Source organism: Rhincodon typus, chromosome 32, assembly GCF_021869965.1.
Source record: "Rhincodon typus isolate 14 chromosome 32, sRhiTyp1.1, whole genome shotgun sequence".
Classification (NCBI taxonomy): Eukaryota; Metazoa; Chordata; class Chondrichthyes; order Orectolobiformes; family Rhincodontidae; genus Rhincodon; species Rhincodon typus.
In genome coordinates this window covers 8,553,783-8,576,582 of record NC_063363.1, presented here as the reverse complement: position 1 = coordinate 8,576,582, position 22,800 = coordinate 8,553,783, and the positions used below count along the sequence as shown (strand labels likewise).

The 22,800-nt window shown below is 42.5% G+C and overlaps 1 protein-coding gene across 1 annotated transcript in view; it reads right to left on the bottom strand.

The window, feature by feature from the left end:
• LOC109913024 (Down syndrome cell adhesion molecule-like protein 1 homolog) overlaps positions 1-22,800 on the bottom strand; it is a 554,371-nt gene that overhangs the window by 89,833 nt on the left and 441,738 nt on the right. The window contains exons 18-20 of the mRNA XM_048615473.1: positions 22,078-22,318; positions 10,294-10,440; positions 6,805-6,960 (exon numbers count right to left, since the gene is read on the bottom strand). Of these exons, the coding sequence (XP_048471430.1) occupies positions 6,805-6,960; positions 10,294-10,440; positions 22,078-22,318 (544 nt within the window). The remainder of the gene's footprint in view (positions 1-6,804; positions 6,961-10,293; positions 10,441-22,077; positions 22,319-22,800) is intronic.

Genomic DNA, 22,800 nt, shown 5'->3' with positions numbered 1-22,800 from the left:
CTAGTCCCATTTGCCAGCATTTAACTCATATCCCTCCAAACCCTTTCTATTCATGTACTCATTCAGATACCTGTTAAATGTTGGAATGTACCAGCCTCCACCACTTCCTCTGGCAGCTCGTTCCGTACATGCACCACCGTCTGTGTGAAAAAGTTGACCCTCAGGTCCCTTTTAAGTCTTTCCCCTCTCACCTTAAACCTATGCCCACTAGTTTTAGACTCCCCTACCTTGGGGAAAGACCTTGGCTATTCACCCTATCCATGTCATGATTTTATAAATCTCTATAAGGTCACCCCTCAGCCTCTGTCTCTCCAAGGAAAACATAATCCAGGTTCATGCTCTAGGGACAGGGATTCAAGTCCCATTGCGGCAGATGGTGAAATTTGAGTTCAATTTGAAAACAAAAATCAGAAATAAAAATGCCATCTGACTGGCAGTCAAGTAGCCATTGGTGACTGGTGTAAAACGGTTCGTTATCCCGCTTTAGGGAATGAAATCTGCTGTCCTTATCTGGTCTGGCCTACTTGTGACAACAGGCACACAGCAAAGTGACTGACTCTTCACTATCCTCTGAAAGGCCCAGCAAGCCACTGAGATCAAGGGGCAATTAGTGATGGGCAATAATTGCTGGCCCCGTCAGCCAGCCCCATACCCATGAATGAATCTAAAAGAACATGAGCAGATTGGCTGTTTTGGATGATTACTGGCCAAACTTCTCTTGCTTTTCTTTGAATAATGCTGTGGAATATTCCATGTCCACTTCAGTTGGAAAATGGGGCCTCAAATTTGACATTTTGCATTTGACAGTGCAGCAAAGCTTTGGTACTACATTGCAGTCCCAACCTGGATTAAAAGGCTCAGCAACAACTCCTCTTTCATCTTGCATTTAGCTACCCTCTAAGTGTATGCTTCCCCTCTGCGAAGTGTTTTGGGTCATTTTCCCATGTTAAAAGCCCGTTTGGATGCAAGATGTAGCTGCTGACCCATCTATGTTGATGTTATTGAAACAAATGTCAGAGTATCTGCCATGCTGGAGTCTGCCTGGGGCATGTTCAGCTCCCTGTCTGGTCCAGTGGTCTGCTGGGAATGCACAAAGTGCACAGGGTTACTTTCAAGGCATCTGCCACAATTCAGGCACACAATAATAGTCAACAAAGGTAACCACAAGCCCAGAGGGGACTCAACTGCAACATGGGCTCATGACTCAACGGCCACTGGGAAGCATGCAAACCCCAGCTCATTCATCAACATGCATTATTTCCCCAGAAGGATTAAATACAGCTGAAAACAAAACATGACAGTATCATCATCTGTGGTCTAGAGATGATTAAATACACTAATAATTATTCAGGGATCTTGGATTTTCTTTTGAATTGGAAAATACAAATCCTTCCCTTAACTTTGATGTGAAAAGGATTAGTTAATGAAAAAATATGCAAATAAGTGAGGCCCACAGTATTAAATAAAACACATGCAGATCCCACTTTGTGGGGAAAAATTGGGTCATCCAATTGATCTGGCAGAATTCCATCAGGATTAACTATCCACTGCAATCAAGCAATAATTAATAACCTTGGAGGTGGCATGTTATAATGGATCTGAACACAATAGGATTTGTTCTGGCATGAACTGAAGCCTTAATTTCAGACTGCAGTCTATAATTAGGTACATTTTAATGTTAAATCACTTCATCAGTCAAAAGCCGTGCTTGTTGGACAAATACAGTTTCAGCCACGTCCGGCTCCAGTCAGAGTCTCTAACTCGTCTGCTGTACAAATACAATTTTTTTCTCCTAGTAACTATCACTTCCACTGGCAAGGCTGCAGTATTTTGGATCTTGGTGACATCGTTGAATATCTCAGCATGTTCACTACATAATACAGAGTAACCAAATGCAAAACTGTAAACTGGATGAAGGAAGGAGTTCAAGCAGGTTTTGCTAAAACTATACAAGATGCTTGTCAGACCACAGCTGGAATACTGCGAACGGCTTTGCTTCTCTAATCTACGGAAAGATATACTGGCATTGGAGGCAGTCCAGAGAAGGTTCACTAGGCTGATGCCAGGTATGAAGGGACTATCCTATCAGGAGAAGTTGAGCAGATTTGGCCTGTACTCATTGAAAAATAAGAGAATGAAGGATGACTTCACTGAAACATACATGATTCTTAGAGGGCTTCGCAGGGTAGATGCGGAAAGGTTGTTTCCCTTGTAGGAGAATCTAGGGACCAGAGTTTATCATCTCATAATAAGGGATTGCACATTTAAGACAGATATAAGGAAGAATTTTTTTTCTCAGATGGTTTTGAATCTGGACAGAACTGTTGAGGCTGGGTCATTAAGTAAATTCGAGACTGAGACAGATTTTTAATCTGTAAGGGAATCAAGGGTTATGGGGACAAAGGCAGGCCAGGTGGAGCTGAGGATTATCAGATTAACCAAGATCTCGCTGAATGGCAGAGCAGACTCAATGGTTAGTTCAGCTCCTAAATCATAGAATAGAATAGAATCCCTACAGTGTAGAAACAGGCCCTTCGGCCCAACAAGTCCACACCTACCCTTGGAGCATCCCACCCATCCCCATCCCCTTATAACACACCTAATCTACAGACCCCTGAACACTATGGACAATTTAGCTTAGCCAATCCACCTAACCTACACATCTTTGGACTGTGGGAGGAAACCGGAGTACCCACAGGAAACCCACGCAGACATACAGGGAGAATGTGCAAACTCCACACAGACAATCACCCAAGGGTGGAATTGAACCTGGGTCCCTGGCGCTGTGAGGCGGCAGTGCTAACCACTGAGCCACTGTGCTGCCTTATGATAATCTTATGATAATCTTATGATATTATCTCTTCACATTCTCATTTCTTTTCTCCAGCTGTATTGGTGCCTGGAATCCTAACTGTAAAAGGATTGCATTTATCCTTGGGGGTGGTTTACTTTCTTACATTCCTTGCCGGCATTCACAAATCCCCATCATGGTAGGCAGTAGTTCTTAGAAGTGAAGAGAGCACTAAGCACCAAACCAGTTGCAAGAATTTGCAGGTGGTGGCATCAGCATTAGTTGCCCATTTGTGGCTGCTTTTGTGAATGATCTGCTGTGCCACTTCTGAATCACCCACCCCAGGCTGGAGTCATATATCAGCCTGACCAGGTTTCCACCCCAAAGGACGTCAATAAATCTGCTTTAATGTCACTTTTTCTGACATAACACATTTTCTCTAAATTAGAAAGGGTTAAATTCTCAGACTACAAGTGGTGGGGTTTGAGTCATGTTCAATTGGATTACCAATAAAGGCTGTTTAACTATTTTTATGGCAGTACAGATCTGATGGGCTGAAGGGCCTTTTCTGTCCAGTACAATTCTATGATTCTTATTTCAGTAAATGAACCACTTATATCATTGCAGCCCTCTTTGTGAAATTTGCCATGATGTCACTGTCCTCACTCAATTAAGGTACGCTGTTCTCCATCAGTAAACCAATGGCGTTCACCAGTTAGTCAGGTCCCATTATTCAAGTGAGGAATGAGTGAGCAGAGTAAGTTGTTAGAGAATTGGCAAATGTGGGCTATTTCTTTCAATAGAGAGGAAGCATTTACTTTAATACCACTGTTTGCCAGGGCGAATTGTGTCAGTCCAATTGGTTTGGTCATATAGAAGAGAATGGACAACCTTTTTCCTCTGGTGATTGAGGACACCATGTTCAGCCTCAGCATCAGCAGTGCCTCAAAGGGTGGTATGTGCTTGTCATGGAGCCAGGAGCAAGGGTTTGTGTGTGGAATCTTCACATGTGGAGAGGCTGCTGCACTGCTGTCTGTTCAGGAATCTCTCCCACCCAACCACTGATGTACTGAAATGATTTGAGAACCAATCTGTTTGGCTGTGTAATGAACATTTCCTCTGTGACCATCAAGTCTCAGAGTGGGACTCGACCCTGGAGCTTCTGGCTCCGAGGCAGAGACATTACCCACTGCTCCACAAAATTTCCCTGGCCAAACGTGGTCCAGTGGTTGATTATTTTGGTGGGGTAAATCTGAACAGTCCAAACCTGAAAGCGTTAAAGAAGGTTGATCTTAATTATCAAAAGAGCTGAAACTTGGGTCCTTAAATGATAGATTGATTTTTTACTCATTAAACGTGGCAGCTTCTCAACTCAATTTCTAGTACAACCAGAAACCAATCGCTTCAGTCGTCCTTGACCGCATAGTGTACATGGGAAAAGCAATGTTGATTTCCAAACCATGCTACAGCATTGGGTGTTGGGACTGGCTTTTGTTAATCAGTAACTCTGCCAGGGTTAAAATAGAAAGCAGGATGGAAGGCTGATGGCTGTTCACTAACTCTGAGCCAGACGTGTTAAAACAGAAATTTAAATTGCGTAGCCTATCCTATCAATGATGTGAAAAGTCTGTCCGGATAGTGCCCCAGACCCTCCTTTAAAACTCCGCAGCAGGTATCACGACTATCATCCAGTCCTGCAGGTTATAATGAAAGTCTTAAAAGAAGAAGCAAAGAGGTTTAGCAAAGGTACTCCAATTCAAGATCTAGCCAGATGAAGTCAGTCACCAGTGGTAAAGTGATTAAAACTGGGAGTGCAGCCATGAGGCTAGAATTGGAGGAGCTCAGAAATTTTGGATGAAGTCACAGTGATAGGGAGGGACAAGGGATTTGAACTCAAAGGTGAGAATTTTAAAATCAAGGTGATGCTCACCTAAGGTCAGTGTAGGATTATGTCAATGAAACACCAATGTAAATTTGAAGCACTGTTTGGCCACACTGCTCGTGAATATCCATTGGCAGTTAAATGTCGAGCAATTTCACCAATTAGCTTTAATGGATTCCTATAGTCACAGAAGGAAAGTTTAAAAAAGTTTGTAGGTGACCTATGTTGGAATTGTAGGGTTGAGTTATCTTTCAAAGATAAATGTCAACTTGATTAAGCAAGTGAAGAATTAAATTGTGTTCTGTTTGAGTGTGGTTAGTTGTATTAATTTCTGGAGGGAAGAAAGACATATAGATGTGTAAAAGATACTTCATTTTATTTCTATTTTATGGCTCAGACTAATGTAAACTCAGGCTAACACTTGTGAGAATGCATTGAAGTAAAAGGCTTCTACTCAACAACGCAGTTATGTTTTAAAATGGTAACTTAATGCATATAATGAGCCTATGTGTTAGTTTGTATGGTCATTTTGAGCTTTAATTTGTTGTAAGCATTAACATTTATTGTGGAGTCTCATATGGTTCTTGTGGTGAAAAGATGTTGATGGAAAACTCATGCACCATTTGGGACAATTGGGGATGATAATCAATCCTTACACGCTTTAAACAGATGCATTAATTTTTTGTTGGTGTTGCCCTACCTTGGTCACGATCTGTGGAGTTATTAAGCTTGGAGGGACAAGCTATTATAAAAGAGATAATCTTACAAACATAATTGGTGTCTTAAAGAATTAATCAGGAGACAGAAGGAAGTGATATCGCTAAATTGACCATTAATTTTAAAGAAATCAACCAGGAATAGGCACAGACTACATAACCAAGCCAAAATTGTCCATGAATTGTTCCTGTAATCATAAGCTAACACAAGTTCAGGATGACTTCACTCATGCACAGTGGGTATGGCTAGCAAGAGTTAATAAGTCCTGGGTCTTAGTGGTTTAATGCACATCAAGGAAGATCAAAGACAGAGGAAGAACTTTCGTGAAAAGAACAGAAAAAGAGACCTTTGCACTGTCAACCTGTCTTGCAAATTGATATCCCAGCGTTGACAAGCTGAAAACCGTTGCTCCTTATTAAGGATCAATTCTTTTGTGCTTGTTTCGATAAACAGAATATATTCTGTAAAACTTGTGAAAACATATTTGTACCTGAAATGGATCTTGCTAATAATCAGGATGACTAAACTTCAGACTGGCTCTCTTCAAATTCAGTCGATAAATGTAATTAATTTATGTCTTACAATTAGAGTTAAAGTGCACCCCAGAATCTGACAGGGGTGTGAGGAATGGTCTTCCTGAAATGAACAAGCATTGATCCAAGATGTTCAAAACCCTCTGTGGCTACTGCCTCCTCAGCCTCCAACTTTGCGGGATCAGCCAGGTTGCCTGCCATAGGTCCAGGATCTTTGATCCTCTCCAATTGATGAGCCCCTTCAACAGTGTGAGCAGCTCACCGATGGAACCCTAACATGTCTCAGCCATGAGTATGATTTGGAAATCTTGCCAGTGCCATCAAGAGGACATGTTGAACTCTCTGTCATGTCTGCCAAAACCAAACACTTGGATCCAATTTGTGTAGGAGATACAAATTAATAAGCATCAATTGACAGATGGAGAGTTTTAATTGATAGTTCTACATAAGCCCAATTTCAACATTCCCTTTAATCGAGAAGAAGCCACGGCCCAAAAGTCAGGATGTAATTGAGATTAAAAAGATTAGATGAGAAGATAAAAACAAGGTGACAGCAAATGTTAAAGCCCAAAGAACAGAACGTTCTCATCTGACAAAAAGGCCACAAGAGAGAAATTTCCCTGCTATTTTGGTGGAGGCGTTAACCTGTATAAAAGAACATTGTTAAAACAGTTGACAAAGGAATGCTACATATATGAGTTGTGAGTTTGAAGGCCTGTACTGGCAACTTAATTCTAGAAATATTCCTCATTGAAAGCACCATTTTGTTTTGTTGACCCTGCTCATATTGTGCCGCTGAAGACCCGGTCGCGTTGTGTAAAACCTGAAAATCAAAACTTGCTCAACTTCTACGGTGGAAGAGAAAGAGAGAGAGTTCTTACTGTCTTCTTTTGTCTGGGTATAGAGCACCAAGCTACGCACGCCATCTCCCGCCTGCGTGAACGCCAGCACCTGCACACTGTAATTAGTGAATTTCTCCAATCCCTTCAGCTCCACTCGGTTTTCCATGGTGGTGATGTTCTGCATCTCTCCCCAGTCTAGACCAAAGCACAAGAGCAAAACTGGACTGAATGTGTGGCAGTGTAACAAGAGACTTAGTTTTACTTGCTGGATGGCTGCTGCTTCAATTCTTGAGCTAGGCTTTGGATTCCGGTAAGTTTATTTCAGATGGAAGTTGACTGGCTGTGAGGGTTCTATGTCAGATGAAGTTGAAAAGAGTCAATTCACCTCACAAAACTTACATAAATTAGCACAAGATAGCTGTTGTAAGAATTGGAAAAAGTGCGAAAGGAAGCAATTGTATGTGATTGTGACTGAGTCACATTATTAGGACAGGCAATAGGAAGCTTTACTCTGATATCGAACATGACTTGGGAATGTTTTATATTTACACCAGGTAGGTGATAGGGAATGTCCCATTCCCAGGACTATTTAGACATCTGATACTCATGGACACAATCTGACAAATACACACATCCACAATGACACACACACAAGTCTCCCCGACACACATGCATATGCACCCAGACGCAACCATTTAGACACACACATAGATATGGATCATGCAGACGCACCCATTTAGAGACACACACACACACACACCTGCACACACACACACTCTCCCAAACACACATTCTCCAAATGACATACACAGACACACATAACACACTCTCCCCCACACACACATAGACACACACGCACACACATACACTCTCTCTCTCTCACACACACACACACACACACACACACACACACACGGATCACAGGAAGGCTGCAGCACTTAAACATCAGTCTTTTTTGTACAAGTTGGAAGAGATTCTGTAGGACACTTCTTTGGTGTCACTTCAAAGCAGCAAATCTCTGAAGATACTTGGTTGAGGGGGCAGAGCACAACTAGTGGTACATCAATAGTCACATTGACGGGCAGGGAACTTTGGAATAAAAGATGCTGGTGAGCATGAGACCATACAAATTCTAGAAATCAGAAATAAAAGCAGTGGGAAAGGTTCACAGTATGGGTCAGCCAGCAGATCAAGGAGCTAGAATGGTTAAGTGCAGAATTTGTGCAAATATTCAAAAGGGAATTGGGTAAGCTCTTAGCTTAGATTGGTAGCATTATGTACAGGAGGTATGCAGTGAATTTTGAATGAGGTTATTCAGGGTCATTGGCATTTCCTAGGTTCAATTCCCATACTAACTGCCGTCATCATGAAGGTGCCCACTTCTCAACCTCACCCCTCACCTGAGATGTGGTGACCCTCAGGCTAAACTACCACCAGTTATCTCTCTCTCTAAAGAGAGAGCAGACCTATGGTCCTCTGGGACTATGCTGACTTTACCTTACCTTTACTTCCTGGAACTCAGTTTGATCAACTTTTTTTGAACGTATTTTGATTGAGAGAAATTTCCAAGGATTTTTATTTCCCGCAGCTGGACTTTGTTTAAAAGGAAATTTGCTAATCTCCAATCCAATTGGGAGATTAAATGGCTGTACTTGGGTGGCAACATTGATGATCATGATGCCTAATTGCAATGTGACCTTATAGGTAAGTAGTATGTGTCAATCACCTTCCTTTCATTTTAGTAAGTTTCCATTGCTGCCCAAAAACACAGAAAATCTTGGGACAATGTGACTACACAGAGAGAAAAAATAAAACAAGTGTTTTCCTTCTCCCTTTGACTTGCAGACTAATGGTCATGTGTTGGGACCGAGTTCCACAATAACACCAACAGAGATGACGGTTACCTCATTCTTACCACATTTTTTCATGTGATCTGCCCATTCCAGCCTTTGTTGCCCATCCCTAACTACTGTTGAACTCAGTAGGCCATTCCTGAGGGTAGTTCAGAGTCAACTATATTATTGTGGCTCTAGCATCACATTGAGAAGGCCAAGAAAGAGATGGCAGATTTACTTCCCTACAGTGCACCAGTGAAGCAGATGTGTTTTTAAGATACTTGCACAGTCACCATTATTTACAATGGTTCTGAATTCCTGATCTTTAAAAAAATAATCAATCCAATGCATTTATTAGTTAATTAAATTCAAATCTCACCACTTGTCAAAGTGGGACTCAAACCCTTTTCCCCCCAGCTATTAGCCAAGCCACTCTGTGCCCACCATTTATTCAATCTGTAGGAACATCAACCCCCTACCACATGCAGCAGCAACAACAAATGTGGGAATCCCCCCAGCTCAATGAAGAACCTGTTGGTTCCCAGTTCACAAGTTCTCAGCTCTGCCCAACATCCCCTCTTTCTTCCTGCAATGCTGCATGATGGCACCAACATTGGAACACATTGGAGATGAGACATGTCTCTGCACCATACAAAGGCACATATTTCATTTCCTGATTTATGTTGGGTTCACAGATCTCAACTGTGAGTTAAAGCCTCAGAGCCCCATGTTCTGGGAGAGGTAGATCCAGATTATTACATAATTACATGTGGAACTCATTTCCTGCAAGGGTGGTAGAGGCAGAAACCATCATAACATTTAAGAAGCATTTAGATGCACAATTGTGATGCCAAGGCAGACAAGGCTATGGGCCAAATGCGGAAATTGGGATTAGAATGGTTAGGTGCTTGTTTTTGACTGGTGCAGACTCGATGGGCTGAAGAGTCTTTCTTTGTGTCGTAGATTTCCATGGCTGATTATTAAAGAAGGAAATTTATAGAGGTTCAAAATCATGTTGGAGCTGGACAGAACAGATGAGAGAAGTTGTTCCTGTGGATAGGAGGGCTCGGAACCAGATTGCTTTATCATGCCATCTGCACGTTGAGATACTGGTTTGAAACACCGCAGACTTTGAACTTCTGCATATACACTGTCCCTGAGGCTGTTCACGCCTTACCACTAAGTGAAGTTCTTTAACTCCTTATGTACTGAAACACTCCTTAATTTACAGCTGTGCATTGCAGGCGACCAAATCTAGCTCTCTAGTACAGTGTCTAAGTCCTTTCGCTTCACATGCTCATTTTAGACCGGTGTTTCCTCTCTGACCCAGTGAGTGGTTGAGATGTAGACTGCACGTCTTGGGAGTGTATTGGAGATTCAGTCAAAAGGGAATTGTTTCGCTGAAAAGGGATAAAGAAGGCCTGTGGGGAGAAAGCAGGGCAATGAGATTAACTGAGTTACTCTTTTGAAGAGCCAATATAGGTGTGATGGGCCGAATAGACTTTAGGGCTGCAACTGTTCTATGATTCTTTGAGAACTGGATCATTGTTAAAGGTCAAAAAAGGACAACAACAACTTGAGCATGGAGTTAGAGCAGGAGCATTAACCGGTTCACAGAAAGCACCTTCAAGAAAGTGAGAGAAAAAAATTGAAAAGATGGAGAAATAAAAGTAATGCTCAGCTAGCAACTGACCTCCATCTTGGTGCACGGACCAGTATATGACTCGGAAACCCTTCAGCACTCCATTTAAGGTACTTCGAGGAGGTGGTGACCAGATAATGGTGGCAACGTCAGATGAGATCGAAACGGCTTTCACATTGTCTGGAGGTTGGCTGGGAACTGTGGAGAGACAAGATAAGTAAAAACACAAAGCAAACTTCATCGATCCTCCAAGCCAAAAGAAGTTATTCCCAGGCTACGAAGAAGTAATAGAGCATTTAGGGAAGGGACAATGCCCTGTTAAAGTGACATCTTAACAACATAAGATTCCAATCAATGTATGCATTCCACAAATCATTCTCCTGCTTTGTAAGGGATTCAATTTTTAGGAGAATGCCAATTCCTTGTCTTCCTTACACAGGCACATGCAATGAGAGATGCGTTAGAGAATTGGGTCACATTACCCACAAAAATGGCTTCAGAATTCTTGTTTGACCCCTTTTCTGCTTGAGACTCAAAAAATTATTTGAGAAGTAATTTTTTACTGAAGCAAGAGCCCTTTAAAAAAAAAATTCCGATAGGGCCTCTGTTTCTGTTCTTTCCTTTAGAAAGAACATCAGTGTTTGACAGGACGCAAAAAGTCCAAGATTCCACACTCTTTTATCATAAGGTTTAATGCCACACAATGTGTTTGGATTCAAAACAGACTGGTGGAGGCAGAGGCAAAGTCAAGAAGCATCTTCAACTTTAAATTTCAGAGTTAAACAATTTATTAAACATTATAACTTATAGATAAACCAGGCTCTGATCTTGTAATCACTTCTGGCAAGGAATAATCTATCTTTTTGGTGTGTTCATGTCCATGTGTTCTCTCCGTCTTTCTAGTCCAGTTCTAACTTCACCCTCACTGTGTTATTTATGCTCAATGATGTGCAGTTCCTTCACAGTCACAAGATTGCTCCAAGATACTGAAGTTTTCATTACAACGGACACAATTCAAAAGAAAGTTAAATTTAACACTCTAGCTTTGGAATGATTTGTTTTGGAACAGGTCCTGAGACTCACTGTTATTTCTCCAACAGGAGTTTATATCTGAAACTAAACTCAAAAGTGGTCTTTGCTCCACATTTTAAAGTGTAACTATCTGAACAACACTATATAAAAATAAGTCGTTATTATTTGAGCCCCATGTGAAAATGGACTGTGCACTTCTCCACAGAAAGGTGAGAATAAACTATTGTTGCCAAATACTTTTAGTTTTAGTGCTGTCACCAGCATCAAATTGTTATCATGGATTGCTTCCTGGCCTTGAACTGCAGAAGGAAGGGATAAGGATTTATAATTCTATTCTCACTTTCACAGTAACCAATTCCCTTTGTGGATTCATTTTGATAATTATCTGTGGTTTTGGAATCGAGCAAACCTAAATCCCACTAAGTTCAGTTCATTGGTTGGCTGGGGACAGGAAACATTTCATTTTCACATCTTGAAGAAACTATTTACCAGCAATCTGTGTGTCCTCCATGTTGGAGGGGATGAAGAAGGTTGTTCACTTATTAGGCATCAACGCAAAGACAGATGACCTCCACTGTTTTCAGAAATGTCTAAATTAAGGGGAACACAGGATGGTGTGCGGTGATAAAATCAGTCAATGATGTTTGCCTGGGCACATGGTGCAGAACCAAGTCAGTGAAACTTGATTATCACATTAAGGGTATCCTGAGGCAAAAAATTCAAAGCTTTGCTTTGCCTTGAGAACAGATGAAAGATGACCACGGATTTCTGAGCTGTCCATTTATCTACATTTGAGGAGCAGCCTATGGACACAATGAAAGATAGTTCCTTCTCTCAGCTCTTCTGAACTCTTTGAGTTGGAGGCTGGAATACTCAATGCTGGTTAGATGGGGCCTTGTGCTTTTTTTTGTTATGGATGCTGGTTTTGGTTTAGTCTTACGAAGAGAGTTAGCAAAGGGTTGTTTCATTTTATTATTTGTTTTGTATATCCAAGGAGGGACAAGCTAAACAATCTGCTACCAGATGAAATTGCCTTTTTGATGTTTTGCTGTTATCTACACTTTACATTTAATGACTTCAATTTGCATTTTATAACCTGAGCCACACTGCCTGATGAGCGTTTATTCCTGTGAGCTTCTGACCTCAATAAAGAGAGTTCATGTTGATTCATTAGCTGGTGATAGTACCATGAAATTCCGAAACACACTGCTGGATGATGCTACATTTACAAGCTTTCGCATAAAGCCACTTTGTGATTTGTGGAGAATCTAGGAGCAAGAGTAGGCCATTTTGCCCTTTCAGCTGGTCCCATTGAACTGTACCTCACCTACATTTGATCTGTATCCTGAGTAAAAACAAAGTTCTATCAATCTCAGTCCTGAAAATTTGGGTCATGAGTATTCACTGTCTGTGATGTTAGAATTCCTGATTTCCATTACCTTTCATTTGGAAAAGCTGCCTCATTTGACTCCTGAGTAATCCATTGTTTAATTGTGCCCCTTTCTTTGATCTGGATTCACCTCATTAGAGGTAGTCGTGTTTCTGTAGTGAGCCTTTATTCATGGCTGCTCTGCCCTAAGGCAGATCGTTTGGGCTCCTTCCCTCAATAAGTTTTGGCAGTGGTGAATAACCAATGCTTTCCAGTCTGAGGGGCAGGGTCCCCAGCTAGAATGGGAGATCAAATCCCTGCAGCTGGCATAATTCTGAACCACATCCTAGCCACTTGTCCAATGGAAATAACTACCACCAAACTGCTCAGCCCTGTTGCTACCCCATCAAATCCTTTTGATATAAAGTTAAACACTTCAGTTCAATCATCCATCTAAACTAAAATGCAAATATATTTGGAATATGAGCCACATTTATTGAACCCATCCTCATAATCTGAAAGTCTGAGAGTAAGAATTCATTAAAGACCTGAGTTTGATGGTGCAAAATCCACACTGATGCTTGTTTATGGGAAGGGGATGGCCTAGTGGTATTACCACTAGACTGTTAATTCAGAGACCCTGATAACATTCCAGGGACCCAGGTTCAAGTCCCACCATGGCAGATCGTGGAACTTGAACTCAATAAAAATATCTGGAATTAAGTGTCTAATGATGACCATGAATCCATTGTCAATTGTCAGGAAAAACCCATCTGGTTCACTAATGTCCTTTAGGGAAGGAAACTCTTATCCTTACGTGGTCTGGCCTACATGTGACTCCAGACCCACAGCAATATGGTTGACTCTGAACTGCCCTCTGGGCAATTAGGGATGGGCAATAAATGCTGCCTGGCCAGCGACAGCCTCATCCCATTAAAAAAAAATCTTTGGTAGCCTGCACTGCTATTTCAGCGTTTTCTCACTCTCGGACTTTCTCCTTTCCCTGTTGCTCTGCTCTCACTAGTATTTTTGTATATCAAACCTGTCAGATGTCAAAACACTGAATCCTCTCAATTGATTTTTAGAAAAGAAATCAATAACTCTATTTGTAGAATAGCAGTGAGATATATTAGGTCCTGCTTTCCTACCTAACCTCTTGATATCTGCAAAGGGCCCGCTAGGATCAGAGAATGTACGGTTCAGTCATAATATATGGTCTATACCTGCACTCTCGCTCTGTCTCTTGTCTTTTATATTTGCCATTTAGACACTTAGTTTTTTTCAATGCTCTCCGTCACCCACAGGTTTCAAAAAGATGCTTTTTTGCATCAAAGCTTTCAAAATACTTCCACAATTCATCTCGCCACACCTTTCCTCAGTGACCTCCTGTCTGCTGGACCTCTACTCCCTCAGCAGCTCCATCTTGTTACTTCCTTCCACTCAAAAGACCCAAAGATCATGTCTTCAATCATGCTGCTGACCCCTGTCTCCCCTCCAACTCCTATTTGCTCTCCTCTCACTCCCTCAGCATCTACATTCTTCTGTAAAAACTGATTGTTGAGGTATCTGGAATCCATAATGAATCTTGCAACAACATTTTCTCCCAATTCCCCCTTTACCCATAGTCCAGGTACCACCAATCATTGGACCCGGTTGTGAAACGGAGTCAAAGATTGGTTGATGGAATAACACTGGAAAACTATAATGTGCATTTGCCATTGCTTGTAATTAATAATAAACTGAGCAAGCATTCTATGAATATAACAACCTGTTATCAACAGACCCAAGAACAGTTTCTTGCCCATTGCTATCAGATTTTTGAACAGACCTTTCATATATTAGCGTTGATCTTTATCTGCACTTTCACTGTAGCAGTAACACTATAGTCTGCATTCTGTTCTATTACCCTATTGTACTTATGTAAGTTATGATTTGCCTGGATAGCACACAAAATAATACTTTTCACTGTATTAGGTACACGTGACAATAACAAATCAAATCCAATCAACCATGTGCTACTTGAAAACAACAACTTGCATTTACATTCCCCATGGAGTTTAATCAGACAACTGATACAAAGTGTTGGAGAACAATTGCACCGTAAGGACTGAGACAGTTCATACAAAGGGCAATTCTCTTTCTAAGGTTCTCGCCAAAGGGTGTTCACAAGACTTTTTAACAAAAAGCAGCATGGTGGCTCAGTGGTTAGCACTGCTGCCCCACAGCACCAGGGACCCAGGTTCGATTCCACCCTCGGGTGACTGTCTGTGCGGAGTTTGCACATTCTCCCCGTGTCTGTGTGGGTTTCCTCTGGTTTCCTCCCACAGTGCAAAGATGTGCAGGCTAGGTGGATTGGCCATGGGATATGCAGGGTTATAGGGAATATGGTAGTTGAGATGGGGGGAGTCTGGGTTGGATGGTCTACAGAGATGGTGTGGAGTTGTTGGGCCAAACAGTCTGTTTCCACACTGTGGAATAACTAACTGTATATAACTAAACAGGATTTGCAGCTGAGCTCAGTCTAGTTTTCTCCCTTGTTGTTGGCAGCAGGGGTCACTGTCACTGAAGAGCGATCATGGTTGGGTGCTTAACACTTTCCCCCCCTTACCCTACAGAACTGAATCCAATCAAAGTGCCCTGAGATGGCAGACCACCAGCAGCAATACGTTTGAGTGAATTAACCTCACTGTTCATGCTTTTGGTTATCACTCCCAGATTTGTCCACTTTGCTTGGTATTAACTTTTCCCTTTTTCTGCTCATGGGATGTGGGATGTCCACTGACAGGGCTATTGTTTTCATTGCCCACCCCTAAATGCCCCTGAGGAAGTGGTGGCAAGCTGTCTTGTTGGAACCTCCGCAGTCTTACAACTGCTGTGCCCAGAGAGTGTAGTAGCTTCTATCCTCCAACACATGTGGCCCTGGATGGTGTGTCCACCTAATAATCAGCTGGGCAAGCTGTGCCCTTTTAATCTGATTCATTCATACAATTCTGATTGATGGCTACCGTCCCACATTTAGAGTTTGCTTGGAAACTGGCCTCCCTGAGAAAGTCTGAAACAACCACCCTCCCCACCAACCTCCCTCAAACTTGAAACTGAAAGTAAAGAATCGCCCAGAAGTGTGTGAGAAAAAAATAACAGGATTACACTTGAAAACCTCAACTGTGTTCACTGTTCTTTATAATTATTAATAATTTTCCCAACTATGCTTCAAATCTGACAATCAGATAGGGTGCTTTAATTACTGCAATTTAAATGCTTTTAAATTATTGCCTAGAGCAGATTATTAACTAATTATTGTTTCATTTCTTGTTTACCTGGAAAGAAAACAAAGGATGCATTTATGGAATTAAGAATCTAATGATGATGATGACCATGAATCCATTGTCAATTGTCAGGAAAAATCCCATCTGGTTCATTAATGTCCTTTAGGGAAGGAAACTGCCATCCTTACCTGGTCTGGACTGCACGTGACTCCAGACCCACAGCGATGCAGCTGACTCTTAACTGCCCTCTGGGCAATTAGGAATGGGCAATAAATGCTGGCCTAGCCAGCAATGCCCTTGTCCCAGGAATGAATCAATATAAAGCCCTTTTCAACACCACCATTAGACATCTCAAAGTACTTTGCAATCAATGTTGGGCTTTTGAAATGGATTCCCTGTCATGATTAGGAAATGCAAAGGCCAAAGATGCACAGCAAGATCCCACAGATGGCAGTGCAATAATCTCTGTGTGAGATGTTGACTGTAGAATAGATGGCAGCCAACACACCAGGCATGCCACACCTCCCCATCAGCACTCATTTTTGAAAGAGAGCCATAGGATCTTTTCTGTCCTAAGAGAGCAAATGGGGCCTGACAACTTGTCAAAGGGTAGACTCCTCTGACAGAGCAACACTCCCTCAGAGTTACACTGGAATGAGACCTGAACGCAGTAACATGTGACTCAGAAACATGAACGCTCTCATCCGAGTAATGACGAACACAAAATATGTAGTTGTTTTGGTGTTGAATGTTCACCAGCCAATACACCATATCTATTTCATAGAAATGAATGCCTCTCTTTCTCTCCACAGATGCGGCCAGGCCTCTGAGTTTCTCTGTCAATTCCTGTTTCATGGAATCCCTACAGTGTGGAAACAGGCTCTTCGGCCCAACAAGTCTACACTGACCCTTGGAGCATCCCATCCAGACCCATCCTCTTATAACCCACCTAAGCTACACATCCCTGAACACTACAGGCAATTAGTATGGCCAATCCACCTAACCTGCACACGTTTGGACTGTGGGAGGAGACCGGAGCACACGGAGGAAACCTGCACAGACACAGGGAGAATGTGCAAACTCCACACAGACAGTTGCCCGAGGCTAGAATCGAAGTTGGGTCGCTGGTACTGTGAGGCAGCAGGGCTAACCACTGATCCACCGTGCGGCCCATTCTTCTACTTCAAAGGATGAGCAGCGAGTGTGATGTCTGGGTGCAAATTAGCATCTGTTTTCAGGAATTGGCTGTAGAAAGTGCCAGCCATTGTATCAGTTGGCAATCCACTTGCTTTAGAATCGCTGAAGGTCTGGGTTCAATCCCAAATCCAGGGCTTTAGTGCAAAGATGAAGGATGATGAAACTCCAGTGCAGTACTGAGGCAGCTCTATGCTTGCGTCTTTCAGATGAAGTTTCAAACATGCCCTAAATGCTTGCTCAGTGGATATTTGAGAGCTCAAAGAGAAGTTTGTCCCCAGTCATTATTTAAATCTCAATCAACATCGCTTGCTCATTATCACACTGCTGTTTGCATAAACTTGTTGTGCATTAATTGACTGATGTGCACATTCCAACAGCAACTGCACATCAAAAAGTAAAAGCACTGAGCCTCTGTCCCAAGAAGAGTATAAGAAACACATTTTCCAACATCTTTCAATTCTGAAGAAGAGTTAAACTGGACTCTACAATACTATTTCCAGAGATACTGCCAAGGACTGTTGGGTTTCTCCAGTATTCTCTGAGTTTGTTTCAAGAAGTGCTCCATTGGTTTTAAAGAGCCTTGAAATATTCAGTGAAAGGTGCTATATAAATGTAAAGTGTGTGTGCCATAAAATAAATTTTTATACAGTGGCATTGTATTGCTGAGCCATGTCAAAGTGTTTACTGTAATGACTGCCTTTTATAGAGCAGTTTCAGAGCAGAACAACAGCAACCAGCTTACAATCATTTCTTGCTTTTTCTGCTGATTTGTATAACCTCAAATGTGAAAATCACCCAGATTGGATTGAGCCATTTTTAGGACTTTAACAGAAAATGCTCTCTGCAAATCTCTCACTTCTAATAACAGTTATCGTAACACTTGTGTAATAACACGCTTGTAATCAATACATTTTTTATTCCTTCTTCTCTGTGCTTTAAGAGACTTTGACATTCTTGTTATTGTCCTCTAGGCAAAGTGGAAACTTGCCAGTCCATTCTGAAATTTGAAGGTTGAAATCACATCAGCTTTGACCACTTGGGTGTTGTATTGAATGTTTATTGTACTGTCTATGTGTACCACAGGTAATTGAACATGATCGAGTTATCAGACCAGGGGTAAACGGCAGGCACTGGAATCACAAAGTGACAATTCCAGCACACTCTCCACCTCTATGGTAACAAACTGGGGAGACAGATAATTCCTGACAACCAGGATTTCTGTAGATGAGAGAACGATGTGTGAGAGGGAGAAACAGAGAGAAAGGAAGGATCATGCTTATGATAACAGTATGACCATTAACTGCTCATCAGAGATTGATTAACTATGTAGGTTAGTTTATTTAAAACAATAAAGTACATTATAAGCTGCGAAGCAGAAATTACAGCAAAGTGTGTGCGTGCATGCATGCGTGTGTGGGTGCACGTGTGTGCATGTGTGAATGTGTGTGTGTGCATGTGTGTGTCTGCGTGTGCATGTGCGCATGTGTGAATGTGCATGTGTGAGTGTGCATGTGTGCATGTGCACGCGTGTGTGCACATGTGTGCACGTGTGCGTGTGTCTGCATGTACATGCGCGCATGTGTGAATGTGTGTGTGTGTGTGCATGTGTGTCTGCATGTGCGTGTCTGCATTGCTAGGAACAGTCACATCACTGTGTATGCTCAGCACATGGAATCGTCAAAGGTGAATTCTCTAAAGGCAAAGTAAACATGCAATAGAAAGAAGCCACAATGAAAGGTATTGGGCAGACGTAGACGACAACTCCCACAAGAATTCCAGGTCCTGATGCCATGCCTGAATTATGTTGGTCTTGCTAAGCATCTTTATGAGGCAAGATCTGGCCACGTGTCGCCAACAGCAAAGGTGGGTGGAAGTCATGATGGGAGCTGCTACTTCCATGCTGTTTGAGAAACCAGATCAGCGGAGAGTGATGAGGTTAAATGTGAGGGAGAGGGGCCTTCCTGCATCACACACTAAGGTGCAATGCTCAACCCAGTCCGAGGAGACAGTAGGGTGATGGGAAACAGAGGGGAAGAGAGACACAGGGTGAGAGAAGCAGGTCAGATGCACAGATAGATAGGAGATGGGCAAAAGGTGGCAGCGGTAGGAGGGGTGCTTGCTAGATGGGAGATGGTCAAAGGGCAGAGAAACAGAGTTGAAGAACAGAATAGGAGAGGATAATGGGTGGGCAGGACAGAAGCAGATGGGAAAGGGGCAGAAGGGAGTTGGGGGAGAAAGGAAAGAGGTAGAGCAGAGAGAGGCAGAGGGGAGAGAGACAGAGGGGAAAGAGGCAGAGGGGAGAGAGGCAGAGGGGAAACAGGCAGTGGGGAGAGAGGCAGCAGGGAAAGAGACAGAGGGGAAAGAGGCAGAGGGGAGAGAGGCAGAGGGGAGAGAGACAGAGGGGAGAGAGGCAGAGGGGAAAGAGACAGAGGGGAAAGAGGCAGAGGGGAAAGAGGCAGAGAGGAAAGAGGCAGAGGGGAAAGAGGCAGAGTTCAAGGGATACAACAGGAGAGGGGCAGAGGGGAAGGGGCTGACTGAAGAGGGGGAGAAGGAAGAGCAGCGAGGGGAAAGAGACAGTGCTGGAGAGGTAGAGCAGGAGAGGGGCAGAGGCAAAAGAAGCAGATGGTGAGAGAGTGAGAGGCAGAAAGAGGAGAGAGGTGGACAGCAGATGGTGGGAGGATGAACACAGAGAGGAGACATTAAATTAAAATGAAACACAAACATATCGACATCCCAGACACCGACGAGCATCATTTCCACACACTGACACAAAGAAAACCCATTCAGCTGAACACCTGCCAAAACCACAAGTCTCTTGAAAATAAAATCACCAGGTAAGATAGACATTGAGTTGTAATTCATGCAGCTCTGTCATAAGAATCCAAAGCTGATTTTTTTTGTGTGTGTGTGTGGTTTCACCAAGTGTTTAGAAGCAGAACAATCATCCCCCTCTTTATGTGTTAGAATAGTGTGACATCAATTATTCCATGCTGAATTATGCTGATAACAGGCTTAAGAGATACTGTGCCTGATGACGGTGTTGGGAGATTACAGGGTGCTACACTCATTAAAAGCTGATCATTGAATTGTAAATCCAGGCTGACATCAGTTTAATTAGATGACAGATCCACTGTAATTTGGATTTTGAGATCCTGTAAATGCTGATTGGTGCTTCTTTGTTACAAAACAATTAGAAAGACAAAAAGAGAGAACTCAAGACTGTCTCACTATCCTCCATTTACAACAACAACGAAATTATAGCTTCTCATAAATTGTCACTAATCACAAAAAAATGCCAGCCATGCTGTGTTTACTCCCTGAAGTGTTTTATTTTAACTTGCGGAGGAATCCTGCTCCAGTTGATGACAGTGTGCCATCAATGCTGTCACACTTGTGTTCCTGAATATGCGAGAACCTGTCATTTCTTTTCTGTAAGATCAACTTTCGCATTTTTTTTTGGAATAGGCATAAGTTTATCAAGAAGATAGGAGGGTGGAGTCAGAAGAAAAACCTTGAAAATTCTTGAAATCTGGAAGTAAAAAGTAATATTGGCCAAAGTGGTTAAGACAGCAAAGGTAATTCAGGGAAAATATCATCTTGGATGGTGGCCTTTCTAATAAAGGGCTGAAGAGGTAAAATAACACAATTCCTTGGATGAAGCCCGGCAGGACAAAGGTCAAATCAGCAGACGTGCCTGCAGTGACTGGTATCGTTTCAGAAGGCAAACGGTGGAGAAGATTCAAGACAGTCAGGCTTAATGACCTCAGACACTGTCCTGACCTTTGGGTATCCACCTTGGCCAGGTAAGGGAGGTCCATTCCCGTCTACACTCAAAAAGTACTGAAGTGCAGCCAGATACTGAGGAAAAGTCCCTCCAAATAGCAGAAGAGGGGCTCTGTATAATCATGAATTCACCCAGGCTGCAGCAATTGCTTGACGGTCCATGTAATCTGTTCAGAAACCTATTTGTCAGGACCTCTCTGAGCAACAGTTCCAGTGTCAGGGTTATCCTTAGCATGCATTCCCTGTTACCCTTGTTATGTTACCCAAGCACTCCTCTCCTGGGATTCCATGTGTGAGGAAGAAGAGTTCATGTCTCAAATGAATGAAGTTATTCAGTTTGCATGAATCCAGCAGCATGGACAATTTTAATTGGAAAAGGATTGAATGGATTGTAGAGCTAAGCGCTGTGAACAGCTCTTATCACCTCAAAGAATAGCTTCCCAGCAACTGTTACTTCATTTTATTGTCCATGTTTCAAATGTGTGTGTGTGTGTCTGTATGTGTGTGGGTATGTGTCTGTGTGTGTGTGTGTGTGTCTGTATCTGTGTGTGTATGTGTCTGCGCGTGTCTGTGTGTGTGTGCGTGCATGTGTCTGTGTGTGTGTCTGTATGTCGGTTCTGTGCCCTGTTGGATTTGCAGCCCATGTGGACCCTTACCCTAAACAACAGGCTCTCAACTCTGCTCCTGGCTTTTTGTAAGCTGATTTCAGGGAACCTTTCTATACGGTAAATGACACTCTATCTGATTTCTATACTGAGTGCAGTTCTTCATTCACATGGACATACAGTAGAGGGTGATCTTTCAAGTTTGGGACAAAGGCACCTTGTTGAGGAAGAGTTTGCTGTGGCCTGTATCTGTTCAAGGAAAAGATAATGAATTGCCTGGCTCCCTGAAAGGGAAGCTGTTCCAATTTTAGCTCACTTTGATGGACTGTAATTATAGTTTTACTGGTACAGGAGAAGACCCCTTTCTGAGGTTGGCATGAGGAACTGTAGTTAGTACAAATGAATGGAGCTTCACTTTGACTTCACAAATGGGTCAAGTCAGTGGTCAATGCTGAGCTGAAAGTGACTGAACTGGAAAGAGCACCACTGCTCAGCATCTCTCCAACACTGGTCACTATGAAAAATACAGGTGTTAGTAACCGCATAAAATCACTCTGCCACCTTAATTTAGACTACATCTTACCGTCTTCGAGTGTTGTAGCGTTGATTTCTGAGGAACTCGGACCTGTCCCAGCTCTGTTGAACGCCTGGACCACAACACCATATTGTGCAAACTTCTTCAGATTGTCCAAGGTGTAAACCTCACTGTCCCCTGTGGCCTTCATCTCCACAATACTGTATTGACCGTTGCTGCCAGGCCCATTCTCCCGATAACCAATCTGGTATCCACGGATCACCCCATTCTGCAGCTCCTTCTTGGGTGCCTGGATAACACACATATGGTGTCACAAATTCAGGCCCATGTGTTTGGCCATGTAATAATCCATAATTGCGCTTTCTCTTCCATTAATACAGCTGCTTTGAATCATAGGCCTAACCAAACCTTTCCCCTCCCTAACTGATTCCAACCTTACATAAAAACAACATATTTTGTATTATGGAAATCTGGAGCAAAAACAGAGAATGCTGGAGAAACTCAGCAGGTCTGGCAGCATCTTTGGAGAAAGAAGTTGTGTTAACGTTTCAAGTCCAGTATGTCTCTTTTTGAGACTCTTTGTCACAACTCAAGAATTCTGAAGAAGAATCATACTGGACTCGAAACGTTACAGAGACAGTAGGAACTGCCAATGCTGGAGAATCTGAGATAACAAGGTTTAGCACCTTGTTGTCAAGGTTTAGAGCTGGCTTACCACAGCAGGCCAAGCAGCATCAGAGGAGCAGGAAAGCTGAAATGTCTTTTCTGAAG